The sequence below is a fragment of the Aricia agestis genome, chromosome 2 (assembly GCF_905147365.1).
Source record: "Aricia agestis chromosome 2, ilAriAges1.1, whole genome shotgun sequence".
Lineage (NCBI taxonomy): Eukaryota > Metazoa > Arthropoda > Insecta > Lepidoptera > Lycaenidae > Aricia > Aricia agestis.
In genome coordinates this window covers 12,025,404-12,049,412 of record NC_056407.1, presented here as the reverse complement: position 1 = coordinate 12,049,412, position 24,009 = coordinate 12,025,404, and the positions used below count along the sequence as shown (strand labels likewise).

Sequence of the window (24,009 nt, the reverse complement as noted above, 5' to 3'; positions counted from 1 at the left end):
TATTTTTAAATGTTGCTATGATTTTTTTATGGAAATGGTACTTATGCATTGTGCTAGGAAGCAATTGTATGGAAGAGTATTATCTGCACGCGCTACTAAAGCTTAGAGCACACTAATGGCACCTCTTAAACTATTAGTAAATTGTGGCCTATTATCTTAGTTTAAAATGTTTTAGCTTACAAGTTAGTTTTCCAGAAGTTTCAGAGTTTATATCGGTTTCCAGGCTTCAAGTTTTGGACTATTTTTAGGGTGTTTAACTGTTTATAGTATAAAAAATATATATTGTGTTTTGTCTTGATTTTATTAATTTTGATATTAGTATAAATAAGAATATTTAACAGGCTCATAATTTATTTATAACAACATACATACATTTTTTTTCGTTATTATATATATTATTTTATTTTTAACCGACTTCCAAGAAACGAGGAGGTTATATATTCGGCTGTGGATATATTTTTTATTTTTTTTTATTTTTGTATGTTCGACCACTACTCCGCCGTTTGTGAACCGATTTTCAAAATTTTTGTTTTGTTATATTAGGTTTCACTCCAATTTGTTCCCATTTTCACAAAAGTGGTGATCTGATGATGAGATCCATGAGTAATCGAGGGAACTCTTCAAAATTTATATGGAAACATATGGTGATTTTGGTTTTATGAGAAGCATCCTAAGCATATGCTACCAAAACGCAAAATTTTGCACCAAGGTATACTATGGTTCCGAAGATACTAAGAGAACTCCGGATTCCTTATAGGTACAAGTTTGGGGGTTTAGGCGTTGTTTTAAGAACTAAAAGCATATGCTACTAAGCAAATTACATTCATCATCATCATCATCATCACTACTATGTCAGGGTCACCAATGTCACAACTCACATGGTTGTATATGGTTATGGATGAAATATACACACAACACCATAAAATATCATCAGTCATCTCGTTATGTCCTTATTTATTTGGTACATTTCAAAGCGATTTTAATACAAAAAAATATACTTAATGTTGTTTCAAAATAAATAATATTTCAAGTACCACAAACTTGAACTTATTAAGTAACAAATTCAACCTTTACTCCAGAGCGTAAGGCACACATTTGGGTTGGACTGAAGGAAACGGGGCACTATGGAAAAAATACTTATAAAAATTATATATATATATATATATATTATCTCCTTATAACCACCCGTTTTGAATATACTAATCGATAGGGGGCGCCAAGGGGAAAAAAGTTCAGTTAAACTTATCTCAAAAATCAACCCCTGTCGAAAGACAGGCCGAAATGTGACCCTCGTTAGCACGGAGAAAATACTTAAAAAAATTTGGACGAAAAAATTCAACCTCTTATAACCACCCCTTTTGAATACACCAATCGATAGGCGGCGCCAAGGGGAGTAAGAAAGCTCAAATAAACTTTTCTCAAAAATCAACCCCCGGCCAGATACAGGCCGATATACGAACCTCGTTAGTATGGCTAAAATACTTAAAAAATTTTGACGACAAAAATACAACCCCCTATGACCACCTCTTTTTATTATACCAATCGATAGGGGGCGCCAAGGGAAGCAAAAAAGCTCAGACAAACTTTTCTCAAAAATCAACCCCTGTCGAATGACAGGCCGAAATGTGACCCTTGTTAGTATGGCGAAAATACTTAGAAAAATTTGGCTAAGGTTTAGGAACCTACGTCAGTTAAATGTTGGTGACATGGGTTAAGAGGATTCCACACCGCCATTTTTTCCATACAAACGTTGTCCCCTGTTTCCTCCCTGGATAATGCTAGTAGAGTTATAATTTTTTTCCTGAATTTCTACGGCCACTAATACAATGTCCCTATGTTTTCTTTTTTTTCATAATTTAATTATTAAATAAGATATGAACGTTCAAAAACCCAAAAAAATGGCCAGATTTTCCACTGTGTTCAAACGTCCAGAAAACAGATTTGGATAGATTATACAAAAAAAGCAAAACATAGGAACACAGCTCAAGCCTTTTTTTAATCTTTAATGAAAAAAGTACTTAAATCGGTTAAGTTTTGGAGAAGGAATCAGGGGACAACGAATCGTTGATTTTCTGGATTTTCTGCAGTTGTCTCTATCGCGTTCTGCGGTATAGGCTTGAGGTAAGGGAGACAGCTATAGATATTACACGTACTTTTTTTTCATTTCTCTAGCCGCTGTGGTATCCTCTTAAGGAGGATTGTTTTGGGTGAGAAAAACTCCTACTTACCGTTTCCACCGCCAGTAAACTCTTCGTTTACAAGAAATTCGCATTTGAGATTTTCGTAATCTTCAGATAAGATCATCTGTTTTCTGATGTTTACGAAGTATTTTTAAGGCATCTCAAGGCTGTGATGAGTGGGTCTTACTTAATTACTCAGCTACGGATACCGAAGGGGGGGGGGGGGGGGGGGTTCGCAGCCCCCCGCCAAAACAAAAACAAACACAATCTAGAAAGTCCAAAAGTAGGTTAGGTTAGGTTGGAACTTAGACCACAACACCCAGATATAGGAGCCCCGCGTAGCGGGGCTCCGTCGACTTTCTTTTGTAGTAGTTTGTCAAATAAATTGGGGTAGGTTTGTAAACATTTACCAAGATTAAGGTAATATTAAGGGGTTGAAGTATTTTCTTACGCGATGGGCAGTAGGTAACTAAAAAGAGTGAAATTATTATTTGTAACAAAAAATTAAAACCGACTTCCAAGGTAAAAACAATAATAACATCCTTATAATATGAACTAAAAAGTATTAAATATTATTTCCTATCTAATAGTGCCTTTTTCTGAACTCGGCTAAACCTCAACTATTTCTGTACTCAATCTTCATAATTTTGAAGTCGGTGCCAGTTCCAAAAATTTCAAATATTCTGTCAGACAACTAAAGATTCAGCTATCTTGTACCGACTTCAAAATGATGAAGATTGAGTACAGAAATAGTTGAGGTTCAGCCGAATTCGGAAAAAGGCACTATTAGATAAGAAAAATTATTTAATACTTTTTAGTTCATATTATAAGGATGTTATTATTGTTTTCACCTTGGAAGTCGGTTTTAATTTTTTGTTAATAAAATTGTAATTTTCCATTTTTTTAGTAAAAAGTAATGGCCCCGTGCGAGTTTCTTACGCCGGTTCTTCTCGGCGGGGTAGTTCCCGAACCGGTGCGTGGTAGGCGACGCGTAGTTTCTTCGTTCTTCCTACGACTTTGAAAAAGTTTATCATGATAGGATTTTGAATAAAAAGATATTTTATTTATTTATTTATTTTTATCCTTCTTCTTTTTATTTTATATAATTGTCACTATGTTTAGAAATATTATTTTCAAATCGACAAATCTGATTTAATCTTTATGGGGATTTATGTAAAGGCACAAAAATATTATTGCGTTTCATAATCTTACTGTGTGTTCACAACGTTACATACTACAGTCTGTTTTAATCGGAGTGATGTTCGTTAGCGATACATCATTGGTCATTATTTGTAAATTAGTGCATTGTTGGGTTTATTACAAGGTGTGGTGGCACGCGATGGCATTGTGTAACTAAATTGGTAGCAAAAACACTATCAAAGGTTCATACAATACCTTTATTATAAGAAGTTCACACGTACAAATCAATCAAAGTTATTGTAGGTATCTTTAGCGGGCATTCAGTAAATTTCTCGAAATTTAAACAAAAGGATAGATCAGGGGTCACCAAATGGCGGACCGCGGTCCGCTTCCGGACCGCCGCGCCGACCCATTGTATGCGGACCGAGCATGTTCAGAGATGATCTTCGTTCATCTTAGGACTTCAACATCTCTAGCAATCTATAGCTTGCACCAATATTTCACTCCAAACTTCAGAAAGATAATTAGCAACAAAAAATGGTTACCTTTCTCATTGATACCTAAAAAATACCTTTGTAATTTCCGTAATTACCATTGCTTAGTAATTTTTTTTATATAAAATGCGTAGGTTATTTCATGTCTTAAAACGGACCCCGAACGAAACTTATTGGTGACCCCTGCGATAGATGAATTAATATGAAATAGGTATACAAATGATACGTTCATCATATAAAATATGACGTATTTGATGTACCATCGAGGTATCCGAGAAATTGATCCATAGGCAGAAGGCGGACCTACGTAATTTGATCGGGCTGTTTAAAATTAGTTTCTATAATGTGTCAGCTAGAATTGACATAGACCGAGCAAAATATCATGTAGATTCCGGTCTAAGAATCAATTTATCTGATGGTATAAATCCTAAAAATTTCAGAACTTCAGAAAAACAATTGTATTTTTTGAAATTCAGCATCGCATTCTTTACGACTTATTTATAGAAAGCAGTTTCTGATCGAATCGAAATAACTGATTCTTCTTTCATTCAGAGAATACTGTGACTCAAAACTGAATTGCTTAAAGTATGTTTAATGTATGAGTACAAGTTATGAATGATTCCGATCTGGTTCTGTGATTTATAGAAAAATATACTTTTAAATCACAGTAAAATTTATTATGGCAGCTTTTCGATAAACAATTTGGAAAACACAGATTGATGAAGATATTTTTAAGACATAAACACTTGGAACATAAATAATCTTCAGTAAAGGTTGTTAGGGACCTTTAACAAGTACTACGACAGTAGAGAGCTGGTAAAATTGAAAATATTTATCTTCAATAGTCTTGCAGACTATTTGAGTTAAAATTGAACAATAAAATTTTATAGTACGCCATAAAGCGAATCCACATTAAATGTCCAAGACTAAATACATACAGTGATATTCAATAATTCGTAGGAAATTAATCTTAATGTTACCATTGAAGCTTCCAATAAAATGTTTATTGGGAACTATAAATAAGGTCCTTTATTACCTAATCAGTAGTCTTTTACGATCTGAATGAAAATAGTTTCTAATCACATTGCTCGGGAGAATCGGTGCTTAAATGCTTTATTTACTAGGTACTACTACTGTTCCATTGAGTTACATCAAGTACAGTTAGTGCAGAATGCGGTATCTGACTTTGCTGGTATAATCCAACATTGATTTCGATTCAGTCCGGATCTTAAAGAAAAGCAAAATATTTTAAAGACTTATTTTTGTCCTTGTGGCCAATCAGAACGAGTTTGACGTTGGTTTGGAATTTTGAGAGTATATTCTAACATTTTGTAGATATTATGAGTATTTTTAGGTATTTACAGAGATGCCATAAACACTTTTTTTTTTACAAAATTCCTTTAACAAACAAACAAACGTGCAACGCTGTAGGCATACCTACCGCGTGGAAGTTTTAAAAATGTTTAATAAAAACCTCATTTCCTCTTCTTTATTATTATTTAATTTAAAGTAAAATTGACTTGTGACGTTGTTTTATGCCAGAATTTCGTACTTAAGGGCAATTAAATGTATCTTCCACGTAGCCGCGGCCGATTTAAAACCCTTATGGGGCAGGTGCAAGAGACGAGTGCCGTCGACTTAACAACACAAAACAATATGGCGCCGATGGTTAATTTTTTTTTATTCGACAATGATAAGTCACTCAAAGGTGGTTTTTAAGGCAAAGTATCGACCGATTCTAGTTTTTTCATAATACTGATCCCACGAAAATTATAATTTAGTATTTCAATGGCACATAATAATATTTTATCGATATGTTATTTAATACAAGACAACACTAACACGGCATAGGTTCTCAACATTTCGCAGTCGCATTTCTGCCTCGTTAACATTTACATGTATGTGGAAAATGTACGGAATCTCTTACCAATTGTAAGGACAATGGTTCTTATCTGTGATGGACATTGACGACCAACATACAGGGCTAACGAGAGAAGGGTGTCAAGTGATCACGACATGCAAACGTGTGATAAATTGCATTACATAAAGGGATATTTTTCCTCAATAGATAACGTATAAGGATGTTGAAAAAGTTTAAAATCCAAAAAACTGACACTACTGTTATACTATATTATATTATGTATTCGTTAAGAAAAGCGGTGTAGGGTTAACTTAAACAATAAATCAGTTGAATAAGTATAAGTTCTTTACTGATATAATATTATATTAAATATAATATATTTAATAGCTGACACAAAGCGTTTTAAATAATATAGTCCTTAATTTTGTGGTGTGAAAATATTTGAATGCTCTGTTTAGGCTCCTATGAAAGATGGAGTTTTATTCTGAATATATTATTTTTATATTAGTTGGAAACCACAATAAATATATCACACCCATTCATTCATCAAACGAAACAGTAGAAATGAACAAAAGGTAAATATATAATAGCCACAGCATTGTGCATCAGTCAGAACCGGGCTATTGTATGCAATGGTTTATTATTGTACTTGTCAATATGGAACTATCTTGATACTGTCCCCTGACAACCTCAACTCTCAAGATACAGCGTCCGGATCACTCAAATACATCACATAATTGACATGAATATACATTTACAAGAAATATAATGTCAACTATCAATGTGGTTTGGTTTTACTAGACAGTCAACTGCACCTCCTTGAGAATATTATTTAAAAATATTTTGTTTGATTAAGTCTTAAAAACGTTTATTTGAACCAATTTTTTATTTAATAATCGTATAATAATTAATATTATACCTACTAGGTGCTATTGATGAACAAGAACCTAAGAATTATAATTTTTATATCCTTATTTTGAATTTAGTTTATGACGCATGTATATTCTGATTCTTATTAATAATAAGCACACAAGAATACTTAAATATAAACCTCTATACAATACACTTTTCTTAGTATATACCAGTAATTAAAATGATTTGCGTATCTCTTTGTTTCCTATATAATATGACAATAATATTCACATTATTTCTTATATTTTATGAATAATCAAAACATGTTATGAATATAAAATTATATTTTGAATAACCATGAGAAAATCTTGTACATATTGTTTTGTTTCTTGTTAACCTAAAACGAGTTTATTGGAATACTAAATTATCTTTATATACCTTATAATTAACACGAAAAACAAAATGGTGTCTAAGAAAAAAATGTTTTGTTTAAAATTACGTTTTGCTGAACTAGTCGTTAACTAAAGTTGTTAATTATTGTTATGTAAAGGCGTAAACTGAAGATACAAAAGTTCTAACAGCCGCACTATTTATTACTTGAGTACCGTACTATATACATAGCACTAATTAATATAAAGGACTTTGACAGGAAATGTATGAGTTGAAGCACATACATTTCCTGTCAAAGTCCTTTTTAACTTACATCCCAGAATAATATTATTATTGTCAATAATAATATAATTAAACATCCCAGAATTAAATTCTCAATGCTGCTGTTAAAAATTAAGTCTAGTAACTAGCAACATTTCTTTCATTTATGAATTTAGATTAGAACTTTAAAACACGACAGCAAAAAATATATTTAAGAGTACAATTTGAAAACAGTTGAACATCCCTAACTAGACGCGTTTTATGGATACCGGCACTAGAATTTTCCAGATAGGTATCAAATTTCGATAAAAACCCATACAATACGCCATTAAATATGTATGTATGTATGTATGAATTTGTGACTTAGTGGTCATCTTGTTCGTTCTCATACGAGCGTGTGAAACTACGGTTCGCTGAGCGCGACGTCTTCAGTATCGTCTCAAGACACGGTTCCTTGACTACATGGGAACTCAGAATTTGGACTTATTTAATATTTGAAGACGTGAGGGGAAGAACACGATAACTAACATTTTGTAATATACGGACATTGACGCATTCTTTCACTTATAATTTGAACAAACCCTGTAACTTATTTACTTCATTACCTGGCTTATATATCTGGCTACACATAAAATGCGCAGTTTTATATTTAAAATCATTTTTCCGGCCCTAAAGCCTCCTAAAGAAACAGAAGTTCTTTACTGTTAGTTATTGTGTTCTTCCACTCACGTCTTCATTTATCATGTATCTAAAATAAAATGTTATGGAATAGCACGAGTAATGTAGGAATCAAAATAAATGTTCATACAAAACTTCAGCTCAATCGGTTAATTATATTATGAGTTCTAAAATTTCACCGTAACATACATACATACATACATACATACAGAGCAAGTTAAATAAAAGCTTTTAAAAATAAAATGGAATGATGAGGAGGTTGATATAGCGTGTAGCTTTTAATTTAAAAAATTAATCAAACTAGATAAATGTTTCCTCAAACAAAATTTCTGATTTTCATGTTTGTTTTTGGTGTGTATTTGAATTTCCAATAATAACATTATAATATAAGTACTTTCATACAATAATAAAGTCATAATAGACGATCCTTGCTCCTGTGCTTCTACACAACTACAAAAGTCTAGCAAAGGTAGCAGCTCTATACACAATATAGGTACAGTCATGTAAGTTTTATACGTGGGAGAGCCATGCTTCAGCACGAATGGGCCGGCTCGATCGGAGAAATACCACGTTCTCACAGAAAACCGGCGTGAAACAGCGCTAGCGCTGTGTTTCGTCGAGTGAGTGAGTTTACCGGAGGCCCAATCCCCTACCCTATTCACTTCCCTACCCTCCCCTATTCCCTTCCCAACCCTATTCTCCCCTATTACCCTATTCCCTCTTAAAAGGCCGGCAACCTGCAGCTCTTCTGATGTTGCGGGTGTCCATGGGCGACGGAAGTTGCTTTCCATCAGGTGACCCGTTTGCTCGTTTGCCCCCTTATTTCATTTTAAAAAAAAAGTCCATTGTTTTCAATAAGCTCCTTCACCCATAGCATCACTTCCCACATGCGCAATAAATCCAATAAGTTCAACGGTTTTTTTCCAACGTTTCCCACGATGACCTAACCTGGTAATTTATTAGCCCCTTAGCTTTTCTGGCCTGTGACCGCACCTGCGTCTTACAAATTAGGGCTGTCTTCTTCATATTTTTGAAGAATATTAGTCTGTATAATATTGCTAAGGAGTTAATTTTTAATTGGTTTATAGAAATATCTTGGTTTCAATGTTTTCAATGTTATTGAAACTATTTTTTTTATCAATTCTGTCATTAAATTGCAGTGATTAAATAACGAAGACACATATATAAACTAAAAATAAACTAAAAATATGAAATACAGATCGTTTAAAATATAAAATACTCATTATTTATTGCAAAAATTAACAAAATCAATCAAATATTTTTAAATAGCAACGAAAATACTAAACATAATTTTCGAATGTAGCAGCCCTACCGTGCGCACGGAGTGTGATTTTCTTAAGTCGCGGACATATGAGGTCATAGTTAAGTAAAAAGTTAAGGGGGCGTTATGGGAAACGAGCACGGTAACACTACCATGTAATGTTCCGACGTAATATGGCACTTTGAATAATTAAACATATGAAAAAGTTAATTGCGCACTAACTATACTCGGATTTTTAAATTTTACATCCATGGGAAAATTATAATGATGCAAAATTTTTAATTAAAATAATAGGAAGACGCTGTTTATGATTTGACTTTGAAAATTTTTGCAGCGATAGATTAAAAAAAATGTAAATAAAAAATAATATTCCTATCCGAAAAGTAGGTTATACATAGAACTACTACAATTTAATTATGGTACCTGCAATAAAATTTATTGTTCCTCTCGGATTTAGTAAAAAGCAAGGGTAGTGAAGAATGCAGCGGCATAAAAGCTCTGGTTGAAAAGATCTCAACGCGCGCGCGATCTATTCATATTGCACAGAGTTATCATTAATAGGCAAACAAAATGTTTCAATATAGTATGTCAATATTAAATTTAAAAAATGCAATTAACTTAATTTAAGTTTACTGTTGTAATATTCAAAATTTATGGACGTCATAATAAAATTAAAATCAAAACTCCATTCCATAAAATACCTTCTGAATTCACGATAACAATACAAGTACCTATAAAAAGGTAATTAAAAGTGGAATCATAGAAGGATATAGCCGCAAGTAATATGTGAATTATCAATAGAAAAACTTTAATAATCGTCCATTGTCTTGACAAGGATAACGAGTTTTTATGGAACAGCAGATCAATTGTTTTACCTTGTTTCCGTGATTGAGAAAAAATTGAAGTACGATTCGTCGCCATTTCTTTACCTGGATCACCGGCTTATGTCACGTATAATGTGGTGTGGTACTACGTAATGTAATCCTTCCTATTTCCAGCTAACTGTCGTAACATTGTATTTTGTATCTGTTGTATTACGAAAAAAAAAACATTCCATTTTTAAAACATTGTTGATCAGTATTGTTATGAATTCAACCTTATTATTTAATAAGGTTGAATTGATAACAATACTGATATTTAGTAGAACTGTATAAATTAAATAATATACAGAAATATTTAAATATTATATGAAGTGTAGTATATTTTCAGTATAATATACCTCGTTATTTCAGCATACAATGCGCGTTCCCACAGCGGTCAAAGGACCGTCTCGCACCGCTGAGCAACAATAAACAGGAGTTACAAAGAACAATTTAATGTAAATATATGAGATTTCTTTGTTCCCTCCCTAATGTTATATGTTTCGATACCTAAAGTTTGTTATTGTTCGTTTTGGTTGTATGTTATTGCTTTAAATCCTTTTTAATACGCTTCGAATTAAAGTTAATTTAATACTTTTAAAGTGGGTCATATTTTGATTATAAATGTTATGTACCTAAACAATGTAAGAAATCTTTGTTAAAATAAAGAACTTACGTGAAGATGGAAAACGAAGAAAACTTTACAGCCGTTTGCTTTTATTGATAGCAAATGAAAACTCTATAGATGATCATTGTGATGATGATGATGGTAGTAACGCTCACAACGATTACGACAATATAGAGGACGACAACAACGACAACGATGATGATAATAGAGTTTAAACGTACCTTTATATGCGTCATCCGATGGTAGTAAAGGTTGGAGCTGGCTGTGAACCTCTTCCCGCAGTGCTGACACTGGTGCGGCTTCTCTCCGGAGTGGATGCGCCTATGTGTGTTGAGGCTGCTGGATGTGCTGAACCCTTTGTTACACACCATACACACGTGGGGCTTTTCACCTATGAAAACAATTACATAAAATGCTAAGAATCTGAAGAAAGCGAGGGTCCCCACCCTCGGCTAATTGGGATCAGGCTAATTCGTAATCTAAAAATAGTAAATATAAAGTTATTACGAGTAGATTCGTATTTGTTGCAATATAATATACCTAGTTATGTTAATTAATAAAAAAAAACTGAGAAGCATGGAGATTTGCAGCCATTGTACATCAAATAGAGTTAATGTAATATTATGAATATTTTGAAAATTAAAAAGCAATTAAAAGTTTGAAACCTAATCATTGAATAGCATTACCTGTATGTGTTCTCATATGGCGCTTCAGCAAGGACGGCCTATCGAAAGCTTTCCCACAAACTTCACAAGGTAATAATGCTCTTTCTGACTTCGCTGGTCTTCTTTGGATTTTAGGGGTCATGTCTAATAGTTCGTTTGATGATCCCACTGAAGATGAAGTGAGGGAGTCTCCCGATACCGACTTGTGTTCATCTTCATTCCCAGATGGTGGTGAAATCGGAAGGAGAACTCTTGACAGAAGTGACGTAGAGAGATCTAAAGGTGAATCTGTAAAGAAAGAGATGATCTAAAATTCGTTAGACTTTAGTGGAGGTACGCTGGGTAAAAGTAATATAATAAGATATTATTTGCTACTCGGCGAATGTTTCTAAAGCCTGCGTAAAACATAGTAATTAAAATATAAACCGACGTACAAAGTGAAACTGATAAATAATAAATAATATTATTTTAGAAAATGTCATAAAAGTCCTCTTCTAATAGCTACATAAAAACCAATTTCAGAGTAATTAAAAGCAAACAATACAAAACACAAAGTGAATTAAAGAATTAAATGAACATTAAGAGTCAGTTTTGTATCATAAAAAAGCGTGGTAAAAAGAGACGTAATTTTTACTTGAAGTCTCAATTAGAGTTAATTACAATTCCGATACAATTTTAACCTCCGTAATTGGAATCTTTAACGCTTTTAAGATACATTAATTAGCACCGAGTTTTTTATCGAGATACTTCACTGCGGCTTAAACAGAAGTTATTTTGCGATTTCCTATATAACATTTTGAAACAATATATCGTAAATCAGGATTAACTAGTGTAAGAAATGTGATGATTGTTATTTGATTAAATTTTGTACTATATTATTCGTCAACAAGTAAATTTACTAATGTCATTTTGATTGTCATAAGATAATATTAGGCTCATAAAATTTTAGGTAATCTTAAAACACTGCATTTTTTACTTTTAGGTACAGCCTGCAAGGTAAGAAAGTTCAGTTCTCTCTCATATCAATAAACGTACAGTTCGCAAAATGCAGTAATTATCTATGATTTAGTCTATTTCTACATTGCTCCTGATTGTAGCTACGGAACATATCTGATGCTTGAGCAAACAGATAACATTTATTACACTGACAGACGGATCGGTAGATGAAACGAATTAATTATTTCTCTTTCGTTATCAGTAGTACATTCTTGTGGCGATTAGTGCCAAACGCTGTATATGGATCGACGAATGTCAGCACGATACCATCACGACTCAGGACTCAGGAGTTATGGTAAAACTTATTAATGTTTGTTGTTCTAAATCAGTTCCATCTGCAGTAATTTTGCTAAGCCGTATTCACATCGGTTTCTTCTCTTTTCAGTAAATGTAATTTAATTTTTAAAGGAGAATAAATTAAAGTTGTATTAATCAATCTACTGGTTTATCTAATGAAATCACACAATATTATACAGAATAGACATTAAAATAATATTATGTTGTCTGTGTAGATTTAAGAGCTTGCAGGACGTGACGATCAAAATATTATAGACTATTAATTATGAGCTATACTTATTTTAGCACACTTTCTATCACATAACATCAATAAGGTACATACGTGTAAAGCCACTTTAGCATTTACCATTAGTGATATTTTTATTCGCTTCCGTCGACAGCTGCGTATCGCGACGATCGGATCTACCTTTGCCGAGCCAAACGTGCCGCTATCGATAACTTACTGGTTAGTTAAGGCTGTACAGTTTACATTGAGGGATCATTTTCGCAAATCTATAAGTCCTTTATATCACCGCTTTTATGTATCAAGAAAAAAAGACTTGCATTCGTCTCTTTAATCTCATAATTACTGTATAGGTGAATTTGTGATTGCGACAAGAGTGAAAATTTATCGTATCAACGTTTATTGCCTTTTAGGCTTTTACAGCGGCAGCTTTTATGCTTTATCAGCAGTTTTACCTAATCTCAATATTAATTCAAAATGCCTCAAAATTAATTCAAAATGACCTGACCTTTTAATGTTTCAACACTAGACGTAAATCTACCGACAGCCGACATCACTAACGACTACCATTTACAGATGTCACATTGATCACCACTGCGAGATAAAAAAGTAATCACAAACACTCGACTACCGAACCGCTCTTTGAAATGCCGCGGTTCCGGACAGAAGAAGCCGCGTTGATATGAATGATATATTTTCGTTACGTTTACTTGGAGCGGTTGCTGGTTTATTGGACCTTTGTAATACGCAGATACTTAATTGTTTATCCGACATCGCCAATATACACATTAGGTTAGGTTTTATGAGCGTGTACTGTGTATTTTAGAATTTAGAAACTTTAGAGCCTAAGCGTTTCATATCTTTATAAATTAATCTAAGTATTTAACTTAGTATTAATGTAAATTAAAATAATAATAAAAAATATTAATTTATTTATTTAGGATCAAAATAATCAGTTACACTGTTAGTATTAATTAAATTAATTGGTTTTCATACTCATTTACCACAATAATTATTACCGATATTAGGATGTTTATTTTAAGGCTAGGTATATTCCGGTGAGAACTGTGTGACAAAATCCGGGATGTATTTGTGAATCGGATAGCATCATAATAAAACACTTTCCCATCGTTTGCCCGTTAGCGTCAATAAAATCATTAATACGCGTGTCATGTGTGAGTAAATACATTATTAATTACTTTCACTGGACTATTTAACTAACAAGTTGATGGTTATAATTTCCTTTATGTTTACTCAGATTATCTTATCTATTAAAATTCGGAAATATCCGTTTCAAAAAAGTTATCTTTATAAATTGTGCTATTGTTATTATCGTTCACACTCAGTACTTGAAATACTGAATGCTAGCATATTCTGCAGAATTTTTTTTTGGATTCTTAAAATTATGACATTTCCATTTTTATACATCGTATATTATATACTTAGCGCATTTTGCGCTAATTACGAATTCGGCAGCCTGGGCTTCCAAAAAAAACCAAAAATTATTTAAGAAATTTATTAAAACTAACTTATATTTAATTTACAATAATTGTTCCGCGATCGATCCTAGACCGGAATGGAATGACAATTTTTTGATATAATCTGAATAACTACGAAAACGCGGTTATGCTGAAACTGCTGATGTGTTTCCTCGAAGACGATGGCGTTGACCGGGCACGTGTGGCTGCATCAGCATTCCCCTTTAGGGGTCCGTGCGTAATTCCTCCACCCCCAGAGCAGCAACTATTTGAGGACTTTGAGCGAGAAAGTTGCTGGCAGAGATTCTTGATTCTTTACAGGAACTGCGTAGACTGGTTGATCAGCTTGGCTGGTTGGAGTGACACCCTCGTTTAGACCACTGTCCTTTTGTCGACGCAAGTGGCGACGTCGGATGATAAGAATAAGGGAAATTGTAACTATACCAATTACTAACGTGTATAAGGGCAACGTTGTATGGTACAGTGAAGAAGATACTTGATTTAGATGGACAGGGCTCTGTAGAATTACTTGGTCTTCCAGGTTATGTAGATTCTTCAGGTCGAAAGAATTGAGGGTCATATGGGGAATATCTTTGTCTGCGACTGCAAGGTTGTCTCGAACTTCGGCGATCTTCAGGGGTTGTCCTTTGATCTCGTCGTTATTGTTAATGATGTTGAACGAATTTGTCCGCAGGGAACATCCACGGGGTATCGTAGCCAGGAAGCTGCCGGATATCGTTTTATACTCCTTTCGTTCGCATTGTAGTTGAATCTTAGTCGGCCTTGGGAAAATTATGGTATAATGTTGATCATCAAGCTGCTCCATAGCTTCTCTCGTTAAGGTGACTTTCGTGGGGCTGCATGACTTGTCCAGAGACTGATTGATGATGATGTTCTGTATACAGTCAGGGCTCTCTCGGGGTTGATAGTTTACCATTTCTTCACAGAGAAGGTAATCATTTATCTTCGGACATTCTGCCTCTATGTACATGAAAAATTTCCCATCGGTTGCTATGTAAGGATGTGGAGGGATAAATGTTTGTTGGAGTTTATTCGGGACAATGGACAGACGGAAGAAATCATAGTCATTGAGAGCTACTACAGGAAATTTAAAAACTATAACTATTCGCTTATCCAGAAAATAACTACCAGGTTTAATAATATCATAATAGTCTCTTAAATCAGATTCTAAGATTTCATTATTGCTATAAATTTTCTTAAGTCTACCTATCATACTTTCTAAATTATCTATACTTAACATGCTATGATGAGTGCTCGATGCACGGATAAAACCTAAAATATTCTCTAATCTAATTAATTCTAAATATATGTCGTCGGTATTCTCAGTAATAATTGCTAGCAACTGTGCAAATTTTGCAAACTTTACTTCTGAACTGTATTTATCTAAAATCAACTCTAAAGTTTGATTAATTTTCTTCTGATTATCTACTAGGTTATCTATTATCATATCATACTGATTCATCCAGGCTTTATTGATACTAATTTGGTTATTATATTCTGAAACTAAGTTATTTTCGTTTTTCTCTAATAAATCTATTACGTTATTATACCTTTCGGCATCTGAATGATCCAAATTACCAGTTATACTTTTTATTATTGATCCTAAACCATTAATTATTCCTCTACGTACTCTATTAGGTTCGAAAGTTTTTAATTGCGAATTTACCTTTGTTAACTTAGAATATAAATAATCAATTTGAATTTCAAATATAGGTAAGGATATGTTATCTAGCTTAGTCTTAAAATAATCTAATTGACTATATACAGAGTCAATACGTTCTTCTAACTCAGTAAGTTCTACATATTGAATGAATGAATGATAATGGCTGATGAACTTTGCTCTACCGAGCCTGAATGGTAAGAGTCCAGGTCCGCTGTCAAGTTGTTCAAGTCTTATGTCTGCTGCCATGGTCAGGTGTAGTATCATCAACAGTCGAATCCTGTAACAAATTCTTAGTCTTAGGAGCACGCTTAAGGCGAGCTTTCGCAACAGGTCCTTTTTTCTTAGATGTGTAAATGTGAATGGGTAAGTCAGCTAAAACATTGTCATGTGTATATCGGGGTGCTAGTTTTTGTCGGTTGGCCATGGGGTTTTTGATGAAAACCTGCTGGTCTGGGACATATTCTATTTCTGGTTCACGATTTTTATTTCTGTTATTCATTAAATTAGTACGGTCACGGGTAGTAAAGTCATTAATCATTTCGTAAACTGTCTTCATTTGGTCTCGATGAGTCAAAACGTATTGCTGCATTAGATGTTCGGTCAGATTGATGTCTAGTGGATCCCTAGGATCAAAATGTCCTCTAATAATGTCATGGGGTCTACATTTTGTGAAACTATGAACAGAACTATTATATGCTAATATTGCGTAGGGCATCTGGTTAACGGTCGGTTCGTCTTTCTGCTTCAATTTTAATATTCGAAGATGTTCTAAAAGTGTGGAGTGGAAACGTTCTATGATGCCATTGTCATTGGGTGAGTGGGGTAGGGTTCTATGGTGAATAATTTTATGCAATCTTACAAATTCGGAAAATAATTGATTGGTGAATTCGGTCCCATTGTCAGTCACAATTGTCAAGGGAAGTCCATGGTGTGTACAGTATGTAAGTAGTCCCTGTAGTATACTGACTGCCGTTCCGTCACGTAAATGGTAAGCTTGTCCGTATTTAGAGAAAGAGTCAACAAACGTTAAGTATTTTTCATTCTGTGCTGTGAATAGGTCTAAGTGTACTATTTCAAATGGTTTCGTGGCTGGTGGTACGATGTTGAGCTGGGGTTTAACAGGATTTCTATCATATTTGCATTGTCCACAGATAGTACATTCGTTGATATACTTCGTTATTTCTTCGCGCATCTTTGGCCATTAGTATTTGCGAGATAAAGCCAAATAGCACTCATTTATACCTCTATGATTGGTCTTTCCTTCGTGATAGTGTCTTATGATATCCTGTTGTCGCAAATACTCTTTTACGTCTTCCAGCTCCGTTTTTGCTAAAACAAGATGCATGGAGGATGACTTAAACTTACTTTGTAGTATCGGTATGATAGAGTACATACCTAGGGGAGGTGTAATTTTAAGGGCTGTCTTAATCTTGGGGTTAACATACTCTTTTATAGCGTCTACTACATCCTGCTCTAAATTTGACTCGGATACTTGAATATGTGTACGTGTGTGTGTGTCGAATGGCTTAGTAACAGTCGGTCGTCGCTTTATGTCACCTACTATCGTGAGACAGACCTGCCTATGAAATTTATTAAGTGGTTCGTCAGTAATTGGGATCTCGAGTATAGGGTTTTCAGCTGATGTATGTGCTGTAACGGTGGTTGAACCTTCAGAGGGTTCAGGTCTTATAGAAAGGTCAATTCCGCATTCTGTGAGAAGGGACTCTATTTCCTCGTTATTAATTTGAACTCTAGATAGGGCGTCGGCATTGGTGTTACACTTGCCTTTCTTATATACTATAGTGTAGTCATATTCGCTGAGTTTGAGTCGCCATCTAGTTAGTCTCGAGTTGGGTTCTTTAATGTTCATGATCCATTGAAGGGGCTTATGGTCAGTAACTATTTTAAACTTTCGTCCGAATAGATAGGGTCTAAAGTACTTTGTAGCCCACACAATAGCTAAAAGCTCCTTCTCAATGGTACTATAGTTTGTCTCGCTAGTGCTTAAAGTTCTAGATGCAAAGCTGACGGGTTTGTCGGCTCCGATCGGGCCCTGAGAAAGTACGGCACCTATAGCAACGTTCGATGCGTCAGTGGTAAGTATAAAGTCTTTTGTAAAGTCAGGGTACTGTAGTATTGGGTCATTAGTCAATAAGGTCTTACATTTTTCGAAACATTCAACATATTCTGAATTTAAAACTATCTTATTTGTCTTTTTTAAGCATTTTGTCATGGGTTTAGTTACTCGTGCAAAGTCAGGTATAAATTTTCTATAATATCCTATTAGGCCTAAAAATTGTTTTATTTCCTTAGTCGTTTTTGGCAATGGATAATTTTCGATTGCTTTGATTTTATCGGGGTTAGGTTTTATTCCCTCGTTAGTAATTATATGACCTAAGTATGCAGTTTCTAATTTTAAAAATTCGGACTTGTCCATCTGTATTTTAAAATTTGAGTCGCGTAATCTACGAAAAACTTTTTCCAGGTTCACCATGTGCTCCTGAAGTGACGTACTAAACACTATTATGTCATCTAAGTAGACTAGGCAAATTACGTTTTGCAGACCTCTCAAAATATTATCCATGACACGTTGAAAAGTTGATGGGGAATTTTTTAATCCCATTGGCATACGCAGGAACTCATAGTGTCCATGCTCCACATTAAATGCTGTTTTAGCTATATCGTCAGGGTTCATTTCAACTTGATAAAACCCAGACGCCAAGTCCAAGGTGGTGAAATATTGGCATCTACCTAATTTATCCAAAACGTCAGTGATGTTGGGGATAGGGTATTTATCATCGATGGTCTTGTCGTTAAGTTTCCTAAAATCAACTACTAGTCTCCATTTTTTTCTACCTGAGGCATCGGCCTTTTTTGGAACTACCCAAATAGGTGAACTCCAGGCAGAGTCGGATGGTCGTATTATACCTTGTTCTAACATTTTCGCTATTTGATCCCTAACTTCTTGTCGATGTATAAATGGATAGCGATAGCTTTTAGTATATACTGGTATTTCGTCATGGGTCTTTATAGAATGTTTAATTTTATTAGTAAATGTCAAAGGTTCTCCTTCTATGTAAAATATGTCAGCGTAATTTTTACACAAAGTCTCTAAATTAGTTTTTTCTTCAGGGTTCAAATGGTCGGTTCTAAGTCGGTCTAAAACATTCTTAACTCGAGTCGGGTCCTGAACAGGTTCAGTACATTCAATATTACATACGTCAATTTGCGTCGGTGAATCAAACGAAATTACGGAGTCAGTGTCTGTCAAATTTTTTATCTCAACTATTGCTGTTTTGTCAGTAACTGTCGTGATACATTCGTGAATAATAAAATTACATAAAAATTGTTCTGGTATATAGACTTCACCGTCGTCGTGGTCAATTGGGATATTAACAAGTTTTGATGAATTTGCAGGGATATTTTCTTGTCTTATATTATCCCTCCTACATTGATATCTCAAAAGTGGTAATTTAGCGCTGTCCGTTATTAAAATATTATCTTTTAAATCAATTTTGCAATTTTCTAATAAATCTAATCCAATTAATCCATCAAAGTAATTATGAAATTTATATATAAAAAGTTTTAAATTTTTATCCTGATTAAATTCTGGAAAAGAAGGAATTTTAATAGAGTGTTCGTGTATGCTGGTAACGCGAGAATTTGTAACTTCAAAAGGATCGAATATTTTTGGCAAATGTGGGAAAAATTTATGAACAGCTTCGGGGCTTATAAATGATTGGTTAGCCCCGGTATCTATAAGAAATTTAAGAGGAGGATTGTGAATCTGTATATACGGCAATTCTTTTTTTGAATGTAAATTTAATTCTATTCGGGTGCGGTGCGACCCTTGTGTTTCTGAAAATCCTGTTTTTTGCTAGACTGGGCTGAATTATCTACGTGCTGAGTCGGGCTAGAATTTGTAGGTATGTTATGGTCTATATACGATATTGGTGAATTTTCAGAATACTGATAACTATATTGTTCAAGTGCAAGTTGTTCGTCATAGTCATTACAGTCATTATAGTCATTATAGTCATAGTCATATTCCTGTTGGTCATAGTAATTATAGTCAGGGTAGTAGTCAGAAAATTCATTGTAATTCATTTCCCTACTCTTAAAGTAGTTAGATGGTGGTGGATTCCCAAATTTTTGCCAATCATGGCCAGGGATTCTAGGTGGCATGGGCTTAGTGACAAAATGACTCACTCCACTCATAGGTTTAGGCCCAGAGTTATTATTAGGTGAAAAATTATTTTTATGAGGTATTCTAAATCCATGATTATAATTCGGTAAGGGAGCTCTAAACATTTGCTGCGTTCTACTCGGTTGGAACGGATGTCGCTGCGGCATATTATGATGATGCTGAAAAGCCGGTGTGAATGCAGGTTTCTGCCAACTAGGTCCTGGTAACGCTCGCGGTACATTATTAATATTAACTGGAGGTAATTTAATCTGTGCTTGTGAAGGTGGTAATGATGATGATGATGGACGAGGATTATTTCTTTGCTGCAAGTACATTACATTTAATTCGTCCTGGACAAATTCCAACGCCTTTTCTATCGTCTCGGGTCTCATACATCTTATGCGAGAGCCGAGAGGATCTTTCAACCCCCGGACGTACGCTTGTAATGTTAATTTTCTATATAATGTTCGCTTAGCCTCCACGGTGGTGGCTAAGGTTTCATGTAAGGACACGTACGTCATTATGGTACTGAAAAGGGTTTGGCACCTGTCGTAAAATTCCTGCGGGCTTTCGTTACCCTGTGTAGCAAGAGCCAAGTCGTTATAGAGGGCGGTTTCATCCCTCTGGTCGGCAAAATTATTAATTAAGGTGTTCCTTATGCCTAACCAATTTTCTGGTATCCCGTTTGAATTAATTGTCCGAGCCGCAGGGCCGGTAATCTTATTTAAAATACCGTTGATAACGCACAAATTAGATAACTCGTATTCTGGACCATCTTTTACACACTGAATAACTATCTGATCACAAATCCTGATGAATCTAGTAAGTATGTTCGGATTCCCGTCGAATTCGGGAACCGGGCGAAGAGCCTTATAAATCGTATCCGGATCCATTGTAATACCGTAGCCTAAAATGCTACTATTTAAATCTAAATTACTACTACTTGAATTTATTAATATTAAATCTTGATCAAAATTTTCTTGAAAGCGATTTGAGCTCTCGGAATAAAAAAATAAATCTAATTTTAAACTATCGTCGTCACTATAATCTAGTAGAGAGCGATTCGAGCTTTCTCCTAAATTACGATTTAAATCTAATATGCTATCCCTACGTACCTGCCTTGAGGAGGCGGTCCTATCACTATTTTTAGTGGGACGGAAAATTTTGGACGTGGAAAGCAACACTTATGAGAAAAAGATCAGTGTACTCACATACTCGTCGACTTCTCTGGCTTTTTCTGAAGCTGCACTGTAGTTTGAGTGCGCCCCGGCTGCTTACTCCTGAGGTTCGATGCTTCGGTGAATGCTGGACAGCAAGAGCTAGAACGACCGCGCGCGGTGTCGAATCTAGACCCCGGAAATCTTCTTAAATGCGATCGCGATAGCCCCGAAAGTATCCGTAGACTGCGCCAATTACGAATTCGGCAGCCTGGGCTTCCAAAAAAAACCAAAAATTATTTAAGAAATTTATTAAAACTAACTTATATTTAATTTACAATAATTGTTCCGCGATCGATCCTAGACCGGAATGGAATGACAATTTTTTGATATAATCTGAAAAACTACGAAAACGCGGTTATGCTGAAACTGCTGATGTGTTTCCTCGAAGACGATGGCGTTGACCGGGCACGTGTGGCTGCATCAGCATTCCCCTTTAGGGGTCCGTGCGTAATTCGCTTGCTTGAATTTCTTGTATACAAAGTAGAGCAAATACAGAAGCATACTTTTATTTCTTCAAATTATGGCACTGTGCGTTTTGGAAACTACAAAATATATTATGATGTTCAGATAGGCTAAAAAACTTACCCTCTAAAATCGAGTCCATAGTTTGTCTATAAAGGTTGTTCCTCATCCTCACGAAGAACAGTTCCTCTGGTCGTTCCGGAAGGTAATACACGACCAGCTCCGTATGTGGTGACACCGGCTTCACAGTTTCGTACACTGGCTCCCCTTTTACTTTCGTACAGACTAGGTTTACCTGGGAACAACAAGATGCTGTTTACAACAGAAATTAGTGACGTACTATAACGCATGTAATGATTGAAGTAAAAGGAAAGAATGACAACGTTTCAAAATTAAACCCTGTTTACTGGCCAGTGCTTAAGACCTCATATTGAAATCGACGCCATATTTTATTGGACGGCCGCAGACAAGTGTGACGTATTATAATGGCATGCCAACAAAGTCATGCACTGGCGTATATTTCGGAACGTTAGACGTCATAAGAACTGGTTAGTACACTAGGTTATATTTCGGAACGTACATTAAAATATTGTTTTTTTTAAATTATCTTATGGAATCGCAAATGAAGCATTTGATTCCACAGACTCAATTTTCATTCATGGTGAATCTTATGCTAAATTATACGGTTTTGCTCGATCGAGCAATCACGTAGAGTAAAAATCCGTTTAGCGGTTCTGGAGATACAAGGTAATAAAAAATATTACAAATGCGCCAAACACATAACCTGAAATCCTGGCAGTCGGGTAAAAACCGCGGGTCGGGCTTTCGTCCACACATTCAGCATTACTCGATAGTTTTACTCCAAATCGATATATTTAATTCCATCGAGCCGGCTCGATGCGAGCCTTCGAGCTGTGAGTGTTGCGGTCCACACAGTAATTATTATTACTCGATTTGGAGTACTTGGCATTAAAGTTTGTGTGATTCTTTAGGTTAAAGTGGTGTTATACTGAATACTGACTTGTGGTCCATAATTTTCCGACACCCGCAGAAACCGCACCCAGTTGCAATGTCGCACCTGCACTCCGCCGGACGTGCATACCTCGTCGAAAAGACCGAACCTGTGACGTATCTGTAACAATGACAGAATATTATACTTCCTACTAATATTATAAAGGCGAAAGTTTGTTTGGATGTATGGATGTATATGCATATGCTACTATGGCAATTACATTCATCATCATCATCATCACTACCATAATATTATACCATGCATCATCCCATGATTATCAGCCTTTTCATAGTCTTTTAGATCGAGGCTCGAGTTTGTCAAGCGATATTTTAAAAAAATCTATACCTAATATTATAAACCTGAAGAGTATGTTTGCTTGAATGCGCTAATCTCAGGAACTACAGGTTCGATTTTAAAACCTATTTCAGTATTAGATATCTCATTTACCGAGTAAGGCTATAGGCTATATTATATTATATTATCACGCTAAGACTACGACTGAAGAAACTGAGGAAAATGTGGTAAAAACGGGGAAAGTATTAGAAAGGGTTTATCTCACGAACTACTGGAGCAATTTTTATAGCAATATTTGGCACTTATATAGAGTAGCCCACGTGAAAGGAGTATTTATACCTTATTTTTTTCGAAAATGTACGGTTTCTGTGAAATTAATAATTTACGCGGGCGAAGCCGCGCGGGACATCTAGTATTATAATAAACCTTAAGAGTTTGTTTGAACGCGTTTATATCACGAATCACGGAACCGTTTTTAGGGTTCCGTAGTCAACAAGGAACGCTTATAGTTTCGGTGTGTCCATCCGTCTGTCTGTCCGTCTATCTGTCTGTCTGTCCACGGTTTTGCTCTGAGACTATAGGACCTACAAAGCTGTAATAATCCCACCAAAAAACCCTCTGAAAAAGATAAGAGATCTCATGTAGAGCCAAGCTTCTGAATCTACACGGCCTAACCCTACTGACCCTAATTTGAACAAATTCTTCATATCAGTAAAATATGTATGTATTGGCCGTTTCGCTACCGTTGTGGAGGTGATGCGAATATTTAGTTTCAGACCTTAAGTTAGTAATGAAACAGCAGAGCCATACATAATATTTACTGATATGAAGAATTTGTTCAAGTTAGTGTCAGTAGAGTTAGGCCG

At 35.0% G+C, this 24,009-nt stretch overlaps 1 protein-coding gene across 1 annotated transcript in view; it reads right to left on the bottom strand.

Annotated features, from left to right (window-relative positions):
• Positions 1-24,009, bottom strand: part of LOC121739876 (zinc finger protein 177-like) — a 63,985-nt gene that overhangs the window by 6,551 nt on the left and 33,425 nt on the right. The window contains exons 2-5 of the mRNA XM_042132469.1: positions 22,859-22,969; positions 21,961-22,132; positions 11,313-11,579; positions 10,848-11,017 (exon numbers count right to left, since the gene is read on the bottom strand). Of these exons, the coding sequence (XP_041988403.1) occupies positions 10,848-11,017; positions 11,313-11,579; positions 21,961-22,132; positions 22,859-22,969 (720 nt within the window). The remainder of the gene's footprint in view (positions 1-10,847; positions 11,018-11,312; positions 11,580-21,960; positions 22,133-22,858; positions 22,970-24,009) is intronic.